We start from the raw sequence: 12615 nt of genomic DNA on the forward strand, positions 1-12615 counted from the left end.
TCTGTAGAAAAGAGATCATTTCTAAAGGTGAAGCAAGAATTTAATAAGAAACAGTAGTCACAAAGAAAGGGTAAGAAAAGGTTATGTTCTTACACAGGCCTGACTACATTATTGCAGATCTGAGATGGGGCTTTTTTTTGAATAGCTCATTCCTAAAAAACCTTCTGTGCTTGCAAGGCATTCTCCTTTCTGCAGGGCCATGCCGATTTATTAGGTGCTTAAAAGGCTGGATGGATCTGTGCAGCATTTCTTCCCAGGTACCAAGAAACTTCGGCACTCTTTTTGGTGAGACAGAGGTTTCTTCAGTCTTCGAACTTCAAAGGGAACCACGCTCCCAATTAACTCGCATTTGAGTGAGCTCCTCCTTCAGGCTCCGCTCCTTCGAACCATTCTGAGATGGCTCCTTTTTCTGAGGTGGCTCTTGCCAGATGTGCAGTTGGCCAAAGGCAGTGGCACTTCACAGCAGTGAAATTACACTTGTGAGGAGGGAAAGACTGACACCCCCCCACACACACACACAGCCCCCTCCCCGAACTGTACCACATCCCCAGGACTTTGTTAATTGTGTCTCTTCCATACAGCTCCTCACAGTAAAGAAACTTTCAATCTATCCAAGCTGACAAACATAAACCTAATATTTAAACTACACTAAGTCGCTTCTCATAGTGCAGCAGCTACGAGCTGGTGGACACAGCTCAGCAGCCGCCAAGCTTAACACCGGCGTTGGCGTTGTTTCCCTGACTACTGGAAGCGATCTCACAAGTGGTGTGTTGTGGCCATCAGCCCATTTCTTTTGTCACGGTTGTGTCATTACCAAAATACATTTATTTTTTTTTCCCCTTTTCCTCTAAATTGAAATCAAGCTCCCAGAGCCAGCTTGGCCGAGGCTTGTCCGGGACACTGACCCTGACAAGGCCTGGGCCCGGGTCCTCCCCTCCGGCCCCTCAGCGGGGCCCCCGGCCCCGCTGAGGGGCCGGAGGGGAGGACCCGGGCCGCTTTCCCACCGAAGGAAGAGGCGGGTCGGGTCCCCGTCGCGCCGCTGAGCTCATCGCGCAGCGCCGGGGAAAGCCTGGGCGGGAGGACCCGGCTCTTCGGGCCTAGCGCCGCCGCTTCAGCGCACCGGGAGCCCCGCGGGTACGTGTGGCGGGGCGGTCTGGGGACCCTGTGCCTGGACGGTGGGGTCAGGGGGAGAGGGAGAGGGAGGAGGCCGGGGTCCATGCGGCTGACGCGTCGTGTCGCTGTTTCTCCTCAGATGTGGGCTGAGGTGTTGCTTCTGCCCTGCAGGGCCGGGCTGCGGCTGTTCCCGCCGCTCCGGCTGCGGCACCGAGCGACGGGAGCCATGAAGCTGCAATCTCCTCAGTTCCAGGCGCTCTTCACGCCGGGGCTTCGTAGCGTGGCAGGTTAGTGCGGTCCGGCCCGGGAAAGGGGGATCTGGGCATCCGCGGGGCTCAGCAGCAGTCCCCAGGGTGTGCTGTGGTCTGAGGAGGGCCAAAATGCCGGCCTGGAGAGCCAGGGAGGCGAATGCAGGCTTTGCGCCTTGCTGCTGGAGCAGCCCCGATCCCCTCACCAGGGAAGCGGAGGGGAAGCCGTTGTGGCCCAGTCGCGGTTGCTGAAGGGCAGCCTGGGTGGCCGTTGTGTTCTGGGAGGTGTGTGCCACTCTCAGCTCCAGTCACGGTAAACTTAAAATGACTCGAAGGCCGTGGCGGAGTTTGGTTTTCATCCGCCCAGAGTCCCCCAGGATCAATTAGTAACCTGTTAATACTTAGGTTATCAGAAATGCCCTGGAAAAAATATCAGAAATAACTGGGAAAATAACTGTGGTTGCTCTGCTGTGTGTTTTTGTGTGTGTTTTGTGTGTTTTGCACGAAGCTGTGAGGTACGTACATACTTGCTGCTTACTGCATATTTGAGTTTGTATTCCCACATCTATGATCTTAATTTGTGAAAAGGTAGGTTGTGGGTGACAGCATGCTATAGTTTTTATTTGAGAGAGTGCTTTATGCTGTTTCCTTTCCTTCCCAGAATTGTTTGAGAAAAAGAACTATGAGCTGAGAATAGCAGGAGGTGCTGTGAGGGATTTACTAAGTGGAATGACACCACAAGATATAGATTTTGCCACTACAGCTACACCAGCAGAGATGAAGGAAATGTTCACATCTGCTGGTGTTCGTCTGATCAATAACAAAGGAGAAAAACATGGAACCATTACTGCCCGGGTTGGTTTATGTTTTGACTTGATCTTTTCTAACTGTATCTGTGGATGTGCAGCATATCCGATAGCAAACTGGTTAAAGTGTCACACCAAGAGTTTAAATGAGACCCTGCTTTAAAGTATGGAGTGACTTTTGGATTACTCTTTGTTCGTAGAATTCAATTAATTACTGTATTTTAATGCATGTTACCTCTGCATAACCCGTTTGTGCTGCTGTGTCATCACTAAAAAAGACAATGCCCACACTTTCAGATAGTGTGGGGAAGTTGATCCTAGTGTTTCCTGCTCCTGATTTCCCAAGTCTTTCTTCCTCTACCTTGCTCATTCTTCTGCCTCTTATTCCATCTTCTGCAGGAAGATTTCTGCAGGCCATCTAGAAAACGAGTAATTTTCAGGTGTTTGTGTTTCTGGATTGTCTGCTCTGTATGAAAACATGGTACATGTTGGTTTGTATGCATCCAGCTTGAGCACTAACTGTATACAAACATGAGGCTGAAAAAATATACAGCTTTTACGTTTATATTCATGATTGTGCTGAAGTAACAATGTCTGTGGGATTTTCAGCTCCATGAACAGAATTTTGAAATTACTACTCTTAGAATAGATGTTGTCACCGATGGACGACATGCAGAGGTTGAGTTTACCACTGACTGGGAAAAGGATGCTGAAAGGAGGGATCTGACTGTCAATTCCATGTTTTTAGGTAAATTCTTTCAAAAGCAAATATTTAAACAATACACTGCTTTTCAAATTAAGCCAGTCACTTCTCTCAGTCTGTTTCCATTTTGTTTGGTTGTACTGCTGTCAGCTGAAAGGGCTGTACAAATAGGTGAGATGATCTGACAAATGAGGTCAAATCACACAACTTGTCTTCTGTATTTTCAAACGAGAGTGTTTAATTGTGCCAACCATAAATTCATAGAATCATAGAATGTCCTGAGTGGAAGGGACCCGTGAGGATCATCGAGTCCAACTCCTGGCTCCACACAGGACCAGCCGAATCAGAGCATATGACTGAGACCGTTATCCAGATGCTTCTTGAACTCAGTCAAGCTCGGTGCTGTGACCACTTCTCCGGGGAGCCTGTTCCAGTGCTCAGCCACCCTCTCAGTGAAGAACCTTTTCCTCATATCCAACCTAAACCTCCCCCGTCGCGGCTTCGTTCTGTTCCCATGGGTTCTAGCACTGGTCACCAGAGGGAGGAGATCAGCGCCTGCCCCTTCGCTCCCCCTTGTGAGGAAGCTGTAGGCCACGATGAGGTCTCCTCTCATTCTCCTCTTCTCTAGGCTGAATTCATATTCTTCTTTTTTTTTTCTTCCTTTTCTAGGTTTGGATGGGATGCTGTATGACTTTTTTAGTGGATATGAAGACTTGAAAAACAAGAAAATTAGATTTGTAGGAAAGGCGAGTGAGAGAATACAAGAAGATTATTTACGAATCCTAAGATATTTCAGGTACTAGGTTTTGCCTTTCCTAGATAAAGAAATTAAGTAAGCGTTGTAGAAAGTTTCAGAAACGTGCAAAAAGAGATCAGTGATGTAAAAAGAGTTGTAATTGTCATATTGTTAAGTTTCCTTTAGCATAAAGGAAATAAGTTAGAATATTTAACACTGTCATGACATTGATTCTCTGCATAGAAGTAATAAACGGAATAATTGTTCTCAATCTAACGTAGAGGGCGTTTTTTTGGGCAGATTTTATGGAAGAATCGCAGAAAAACCTGGTGATCATGAACCTAGTACACTGCAAGCCATTAAAGAAAATGCCAAAGGTTTGGCTGGAATATCAGGAGAAAGGATTTGGGTGGAACTGAAAAAAATTCTTCTTGGAAATCATGTAAATCATTTGGTTCGACTTATGTATGAGCTGGATATTGCCCAATACATAGGTAAAGTGAAATGAAGATTGATTTTCTACTCCTGTGTCGGGTACAAACAACTGCAGCATGGCAAAGTGAGATAAAACTTCTTATCCGGAAAGAAATTAGATTATTTTTTTTTCTGTGTTAATATCCACATTTCTTACTAAGATTCTTTCTTGCACTTCTTTGTGTGTATCCCTTTAGGACTACCACTTGATGGAAGTTTAGAGGAATTTGACAGAGTCACTAACAATATTCAAAATCTGTGTCCAAAACCGATGACTGTTCTGACTTCATTGTTCAAGGTGAAGGATGATGTCACAAACCTTGATCTGAGGCTGAAAATCTCAAAAGAAGAAAAAAACCTTGGCCTTTTTTTAGTGAAGTACCGGCAAGAGTTAACTAAAGCTGTGGGTCCAGAACCACTTAGACCATATCAGGACTTCATAATGGATGTAAGTGTATTTCATTCTGCTTTATTTTGTCCATTGCAGTAAACAGAATTTCCAGTTTTACAGAGTAGCAGAGATGATAATGCCCAGGGAAAGAAAGGGCCTTAAAGAGTCAAAAAGTATTAGCCAGATTTTGGAAGAATATCCTTCTGTACTATTGATACCAGTTCCAGTTAACTAAGGTGGGGTTTGTTTGTTCGTTTGTTTTTCCCCTTTGATCTTCCTCTGGAGAGAGGACCAGAAATTAACATTTGCTATTGCAAATGTCCTGGCATGTCTCTGCAACGTAAAGCAGAAACTTTGGTATGAAAAGATTCTTTTCCTTGAGTTTAATTTTGCAAGAGCATAAATAGCAGATATTTCTACTTGGGTTCAAAAGCTTTTTTCTTTCCCATGCAAAATATTGAGGCTTTAAATGAATATTTTAGAAATTATTTCAAAGAAAGAAAGAAAAACAAACACCATATTTTTGGCAGTTCCCAGCACCTTGTGTTCCGCAGCAACTTTTTGACTGGCTTTAAAAGCCTACCTTTCCGTCAGGCTACAAAATGCCGTATTCAATCACCTGAAACAGAAGTTTCCTGCGAGCATACCTGGGGACTGACAGTTTGCTGTCCTGGCCCAGCTCATCTCCCCTTCTGCATGAAAACATGAGACAGGATCTGAACCACAGGAGACTCCAGCTTTTTATGTGAAATTCAGCTCCTTGAGTCGTGTGTTGAAAGCCGGTGCAGTTCCTGGAGCATTGGTGTGTGTTCTTCGTGAGGAGCACTGCTAAGTAGGCAGCCCGTGACGTTCTTCCACAGCAAAGTTCGGGTAGTTTTCGGGTGAAGTTCTGTGCTTTTGTTGCAGTACCTGAGACTGAAGACGAGAGACGGCAGTGAGAGCTGTCTCCCCCAGGAAAGGTAATAGTTCCACTCCAGTTGGAGGTTGAAGATAATGGTTACAGCTATTACCTGGAATTCAGGAGGTCTCCAAGGATCTCCCAGAGCCGCCAAGTTAGGACTGAGTTTTAAAACTTGTGAGGCAGAAGAGATCCTGGCTTTCATAGTTCTAACTTGTGTTCCAGGTGTTACCTAATAAGATGTCATGGGAATAACGCAATGTTGAGCACAGTTTGAGCTGTTTTCTACTGTTTCATAGTGAATCCTCTCTTTTATTTTTTTTCTTTTAGTCTAGGGAAGCTAATACAAATTCCAAGATCTGTGAGCTTCTGAAATACCAAGGAGAAGAACATCTTTTAAGAGAAATGCAGCAATGGACTGTTCCTTCTTTTCCTGTTAGCGGCCATGACTTAAGAAAAATGGGTGTGTCTTCTGGAAAAGAAATTGGAACAGCGTTACAACAGTTAAGGGAGGAATGGAAGAAGAGCGGATACCACATGGATAAAGAAGAACTGCTAAGTTGCCTGAAGAAGTTGTAAAATTTAATAATAGTAGAGAACCATTCATGTGTAACTGAGATACCAGTAAATATTCTGTCACTGCACTCGTAGCCAATACAGTGTTTGGCATATTTAAGATCCTCAGACAGCACGGTTCTCCTGTTACTAATTTGTCATTTCTGCAAGGAGAGGTTTAATTTTGTAGTAATGTAAAACTTATTTGCAAATTCCACATTCTCTACCTCTTTTTGTTATATCTCAATGATAAATACTTAGTACTTCATCTCAATGGGGGCATTAGAGGTGACGCCGAGATTTTTCTCTTTATGACTTTGTTTGCTACATCTAAAAGAACATAAAAAAGGCGTTTCTATCCTCTAGGTAAAATCACGGGGGGGGGGGGGGGATGCCTAGGAGAGTGACAAAGTGTCTAGAAATCATGAGCTCTAAATCTTCATGTAGTTAAAACTAGATTCCAGATTGAAATACTCACTCCAGCAGTTCACAAACTCGTAAAACAAGTCGGTTTTCTTAAAAGATTTTTATTTTCCGTAATTCCAGACTCAATTTCAGATTAAAAGGAGGACTTACCAGATCAGTATCATGAAGATAGGTACTTGAAGCAGTGCTGTTCCTGCCTGGTTTAATGAACATGCGTTACCAGGCCTTGCTTTTTTTTAAAGAATAAAAAATAGCTCTAACTGGGAGCAGCTCTTTTTGTATATGTTTGATGGCAGGTTTAAGTTTTTCTACAAAACCATGGTAACTAATAAAAATCGTTTGGATTTTGCTTTCCTCATATACCATTTTGCAACACTAGATGGCAGTTACACCAGCACAGTGCTGCAAAAATCAGCGGTTTATGTTTTCATACAGTCCACTCTTTAGCTGCTTTGTTGGTTTTTTTTTTTCCTAGGCAGTCAGTTACTTTAAATAAATGATTCTGAAGGTACTTAGGAGCTTTGAGAAGCCAAGGGAACTGTTTTTCTCTGTTAATAAGGAAAATCTCGTAAGAAGATGGTGGTATTTGATTTAATGATGTAATTAAATTGAAGCCTCCGTGTGCAATTTATTGAACTACTGAAAGCTTGGGAGGGAGACAAGTGTAAAATTTAGTGCTCTAGTCGGCTCCTGCAAAGAACACTTCACAAAACTGTGTCCTTTACAGCAGCTTCTGTGGAGGTGGTAAAACATTTCCAACTATCCTTTATGTTACCCAAAATCATTGTCAGGGTCAAGCTCTGCTTGGAGGGAGAGTTTTTAAGGACACGAGCTTGAAACTTTTACAATCTCCAGTGCTTGTGAAAAGCAGCACTGGTTATTCTGAAAGCATCTTAATTAAACAGTCCTGCTCTGAATTCAGCATAGTTAGCATGTTTGCTCAAATAGTTCATTTAAAAATCATGTTATGCTTGAGGTTTCCAGTTAGTCTGTCGAGCATCTCTGGTTTACTGTATTTCAGAGACATTGAACCCCATTAAAAATGAAGCTGTGTTAAATCAAAACAATAGCATATGTTAAGCGAGCAGTGTTGGCTTGCGTTCTGGAAAAATGATGTGTTTGAATAAATACTTTTATAGAGTACCTTTAAACAGAAGATAGCGAAGTGGGAGATAAGAGATGAAGCAGTTTGATACAGATGCAGTCAAGCACTCTTCTCCAATGGATTACTTGACTACTTAAATGATATGCACAATGTGTTTTTAATTAAAGTTACAGATCTGAAAGACCCAGGTGGCTTGGCTGGTTGGTAGCTGTGCCCGGCTCCCCAGTGGGACAGCCCTTTCCAAAGCTGGCTGCCTCTATCGACGTGAAGTCCGTCGCTCCTGGGGTTTGTTGGAAAAAGAGTGCAAGACTGACGCTTTCCGTCCACCCGCTTGTCCTTGGCGGGGACGTAGCTCAAAAGCTCACAAAGAATAATGAAATAAATTCTCTCTCCTGTGGGTGAAGCTGATACTCATTCAAATGGCAGCCTGGAGCGGCCGGAGGGAACGCAGCGCCCTGCAGAGCAGAGGAGCGGGGGGCCCTGAGCCCCGGTGTGCGGGGGGCCCTGGCGTGTGCCCCGGCCCTGCTGCCCTGCGAGGGGCTGACGGGTAACCAACACCAAGCGCCTGCCCTCGCACGCAGCGTCCCAGGATTAATGAAGGGTTTTACCATTCGCCCACGATTTAATGATCTGTAAAAATGATTCAAAGGCTGGATTGGCTTGGGTGCCTTTTAAGGGGAAAGGGCATGGCTAATTCTCCCTGCAGCGCCCAGAAACCTCGGGCCTGAAGCGAAGAGAGGAGGAGAAGAGCACCCGCACCTGCCCTGAGGCGCCGGCACCCGGGCAGGGAGGCGCAGCGGCCCTCAGGGGATGCACAGCGTGCCCATGTGTTGGGTTTGCACACGCGTGTGCACACACACCCCCCCATCAGTGGCTCCTGAACTTAATACAGAGAAATAAACACATAAATAAATATACATTTATTATTATAAACACTATATAGAATACATCTACATAAAATACATATCCATATTATATTCTATAAACATATAGAATATAATATTCAATAATGTGTAATAAAATATAAACAAAAAGTGTATGAAATATATTCTTTTATATATTACATATTTATTATATATGTACATTAAAAGTTTAGAAGCCATAGATTTATATATATAAATATATGTTATTATATATTGTATCATATTTGTTACCATCTATATATATTATTTATCATAACATTTTTATTTATTTCTATGTATAAAAAATTAAGTTTAGCATAGATAGAGCAGCTATATACATATATGTGTGTGTGTACAGTGTGTGCATGTCTATAGGTGTATAGGCACACACCCGCTGTACCCTCTATGTGTGTATGCACACCTATATATATATATATATATACACACATACATACAAAGATGTGTGTGTAGCTATATACACACATATACAGAAAAAAATATTTTAATTCCTGTCTATATATTTAGCAGCCATAGACAGCTAGCTCAGATGAGCGTGGGTAGCGCTGTGCCTGCCTCACGTCTGTCCGTAGGCCTGCACCCATCGCACCGCCTGCCCCGAGCTGCCCCAGCGCCATGGCCGTGCTGGCCCGCCTGCGCTGGGAGCCGGCCGGGAAGGGCGAGCGGGGCAACCGCAGGGCCGGGCCGAGAAGGTGTGTGTGCCGGTGTTTGCACAGGCAAGACTGGGCCTGAAAATGAAAGCCAAGGAAGTCTGGCGGCCTGACCTAGTCCTGCTGCAGAGGAGCTGGCAGAGGCCTGCGCTGAACCGCAAACGCTGCCCTGTGAACAGGACGCAGAAGCTGGTGCCTAACAGCGGTATGGCTTGGCAGCAGCTCAGACGCCGCAGCCCCTCACCCCGCTTCTCAATTCAGCCCATGGGCAGAGGCGGGCGGGGGACAGGGACTGCGGGCAGGAGCGGGCAGGGGCGGGCAGGGGGCCCAGCAGCCGGGGCAGGCAGAGGAAGGGGCTGGAGCTGCGGCCGGGCAGTGTCGGAGCCCCAAGGGCTCCGTGAAGCGGGTGAGACGTGCGGCGGACGCACGGAGATGTGTACGGTGATGGTAGCATCGTAGCCTGGGTTGGGGTGAAGGGGCCTTAAAGATCATCCCGTTCCACGGATGTGTACATACTGAGGAGGGGGTGGAGGTAGCGATGGCGGGGGGTGGGTGTAGGGGGTGGGTGTGGGGTGTGTGTGTGTATGTGTGTGTGTGTGGGGTGTGTACACACACACATAGAGGGTGGGGCGTGTGTCCAGAGACGTGTCGGTATGTATACACAGAGGTGTATGTATACCTATAGGTGTGTATGAATGGGGGGATGGGGTCTGTGGCGTGTGCGTAGTGTACCTAGATACGTGTCTGTGTATCTATGGATCTGTATATGTGTACATATATTTTTTTTCTTTTATATTTATTTCTGCATGCATGTCTCTCTGTGTGTGTGTACACACATGAGCTCTCTCTCTCTCTCTATATATATATATATAGCATTGGGTGTAGGTAGAGGCATGTATATATAAATTTGAGTATATGTGGAGAGAGAGGGGAGGGTGTAAACATCTATGTATACATGTATATATATATAGATTTTGTGTGTGTATGCGCATATATATTCACACACATACTGGGGGGTATAGGTGTGTGTATGTGTAGATATGCATGTACATTTACACGGGGGGGGGGTTTTGTGTGTGTGTGTATATATATATATAGGCACTATGTATCTATATGTATATGTGTGTGTACATAGAGAGAGAGAGAGAGAAAGAGAGAGAGAGCATGAATATGTGTGTGGCTATACATAGCTGTGTGTATAGTGGGAGCAGCCGCTGTTTCCCAGGGCAGCCCCTGGCCCCGCTGCCCAACGGGCAGGTTTGGCCCTTCCCTGCCCACTCCGGGGGCGCAGGCAGCAGGCCGGGACCCTGCCTGACAGCGCACTCCGGCTCCCGGGGGAGCAGCCTTCCCACGGGCAGCGGCCGCCCTGCACTGGCCTGGTTCCTCCCTCCTGCGTAGGTATTCCTGGCTAGTCGCTTTGCCAATGAAAGTTAAATAAACCAAATGGATCTCACGCGGCGCCTGACCAGCCCCAGCACTCGGGATGTTCCCACCCTGCGGGGCCGGGTGAGCAGTAGGCCGTGCTCTGCCAGGACCGTGGGGCGCGCCTGCGCTTTGGGATTCCACGAACGGTGCTTCGCCCAGCCAGGCTGCTCGGGGGCACCCGGGAAAAGTCAGAAAACCATCGTGCCACCCGTGGGCTCCCCAATGGATGGCTGCGAGATGCAAAAATTGTTCCTTTTTTTTTTTTTTTTTTTTTTTTTTCTTCTCTTTACCTCAGATTCCCTGCTCCCGTAGGAAGGACTCGCTGCTGCCCTGGAGGTCCCAAGTGGATCATAGGCCCAGTCCTGTCACCCAGCACAGACGGGGCACTGCACCGTGGGCCCAAAGCGCACAGTGACACCAGAGCACGTTCACAGCCAGAAACATCGCCAGCATGCACGGGAACTATTCTCGACTTCCCAAACATTTATGAATCATGCCAGCCTGTGAAGTTTGTGCCTCCCACCCCGCCCCAGGCCTTGTCTCAGTTCAGCTTGAGGGGAGTGATGCCTCCTGTATCTACAGCTTACACAATAAATACGAGTTGTACAGGGGAATTCATCTCGCTGAATGTAAAAGCAGGATTATTATCTTTATTTTTACTTCCCCATATGGTACAGACATAAATGGCTCATTAACTTCAAGGGGGACTCTCGAGGGATTGGGGCTCAAGCAGCATGTTGATGGCGCTACCACCCTTCTGTTCCTCTACACAGGAGCCGGGGCTGTGGGTGGGTGGGGACGGAGGGATACAGAGCATCACACCCCACTGGTGGCCGAATGGAGACTGGGGCCACAGGCCTCAGACACAGATGAAGTTTGTCCTCGAAGTACTCTGAAAGGCATAGTCGCTTTCTCCAGGAGAGCGCTCAGGTTGAGAACCTCATAAACACAGTCCTGTTTCAGAGCCTTTCTAATTTCTCTGTGGATTCAACACAGCTGGGGACGGTGTCTTCAGGTACCCAGCACTCCACCAAGGCTTGCATTCAGGTGGGCGACCTTTCTTGTAGGCTTCAATAAATCCTGCGGAACACTGTGGAGCGTGACTGGCTATGGTATAATAATGCCTTTTCCTCCCTTAAAAAGCTGCTTCCAGTTCCAGCGGGACAGTAAAGATTACGTTACCTTGGCAGAGCATTAGCAGTGGAGAGACTAAAAGTGTCCTTCGTTATTGGGCTGTGCAAGAGGACAAGGATTTAAAGCTTTGGCATTTCAGATAATTTCTTCATAACGTGGTAAGACAATAGCTCTTTAAGAGTCTGAAATTCAATTCAGCATGCTCCACTACCTGTGTATCGCCTAAACTGCCCGTCCTGCAGGCTCATTTAGGCATTGCACCTTAGACAAAGATGTACAGAAAGAAAGAGGCTGGGAAGCCATCCTTCCCCGCTGCTTTCCCACAGCCACGTGCCTATGGCTCTGGAGCAGCGACATGGCGATGCTCACCATAAACTGCAGTGTTGTTGCAAAGGCCTCGTGATATTTGTGTAGTGCTTAGAAAAAAGCTGCAGGACTTTTCCAGCGGAGTGGCAACCATCCTGAATTTGTGCTCTGCAAACTTTCGGAAGGGGGAACATCATCAGGCAGTGAGCCGAGCGCTCAGAAGAGACAAAGGTCTTAAGATACAGAGGAAAGGGAAAGCCCACGGCACGCTGCAGAACTTCAGTGAGAGCAAAAAAAATCCTGAGCTAGTAAAAAATCCGGCACCAGCAGTGCAGTCTGCATGGCAAACAGCACCCGCAAGCGCAGCAGGTACCCGGGAAATCCCTGCGAGGTTTCCTCCGGCACAAAGAACGGCCAAAGCGCCGGCTAAGCCATATCACTTGTGTCTGCTTTGAAAATACTGGAAAAAAAACAAGAAAAACAGGGAGTTTACTCAGTAACTAAGTTGCTTAGCAAGTCAACTAAGAGCTGCTTGACAGCAGGCAGGGGCACTCCCATGCTGGGCTACGCAAGTCCCGCGTGGGATAGACACGCGTTACCACCCCCCTCCATAACACCCGGCTTCTGAGCACACCCTGACCGCCGCCAAAAGGTCCAACAGACGACACGGTCTCAGCTCTGAGGCAGCAAGGACTTTTTTAAAATGGTCACATAGGAAAAATGGA

The 12615-nt window shown here is 46.4% G+C and overlaps 1 protein-coding gene across 2 annotated transcripts; it reads left to right on the forward strand.

The window, feature by feature from the left end:
* Positions 1 to 874: 874 nt before the first annotated feature.
* TRNT1 (tRNA nucleotidyl transferase 1) lies at positions 875 to 6021 on the forward strand. Of its 2 annotated transcripts, none has more exons than XM_075762484.1 (8): positions 875 to 1134; positions 1285 to 1400; positions 2023 to 2216; positions 2777 to 2915; positions 3540 to 3666; positions 3907 to 4100; positions 4278 to 4528; positions 5700 to 6021. In XM_075762484.1, exons 2-8 carry the CDS (start codon positions 1340 to 1342, stop codon positions 5946 to 5948), a joined length of 1215 nt encoding a protein of 404 aa, XP_075618599.1. In that variant the 5' UTR covers positions 875 to 1134; positions 1285 to 1339; the 3' UTR covers positions 5949 to 6021. The 2 variants fall into 2 exon arrangements, with proteins under 2 accessions (XP_075618599.1, XP_075618597.1); XM_075762482.1 differs by having other exon boundaries at positions 1008 to 1134; positions 1253 to 1400.
* The last annotated feature ends 6594 nt before the right edge of the window (positions 6022 to 12615 follow it).

This window comes from Balearica regulorum, chromosome 10, assembly GCF_011004875.1.
Source record: "Balearica regulorum gibbericeps isolate bBalReg1 chromosome 10, bBalReg1.pri, whole genome shotgun sequence".
In the NCBI taxonomy this organism is placed as follows: Eukaryota; Metazoa; Chordata; class Aves; order Gruiformes; family Gruidae; genus Balearica; species Balearica regulorum.

Bases quoted from the DNA above. Each gene is read 5' to 3' on its own strand.
- TRNT1 (XM_075762482.1), top strand. From the start codon at position 1,253: ATGTGGGCTGAGGTGTTGCTTCTGCCCTGCAGGGCCGGGCTGCGGCTG. The intron at 4,101-4,277 runs GTAAAGTGAAAT...GTATCCCTTTAG, and splicing joins GGATATTGCCCAATACATAG to GACTACCACTTGATGGAAGT. The intron at 4,529-5,699 runs GTAAGTGTATTT...TTTTTCTTTTAG, and splicing joins ATCAGGACTTCATAATGGAT to TCTAGGGAAGCTAATACAAA.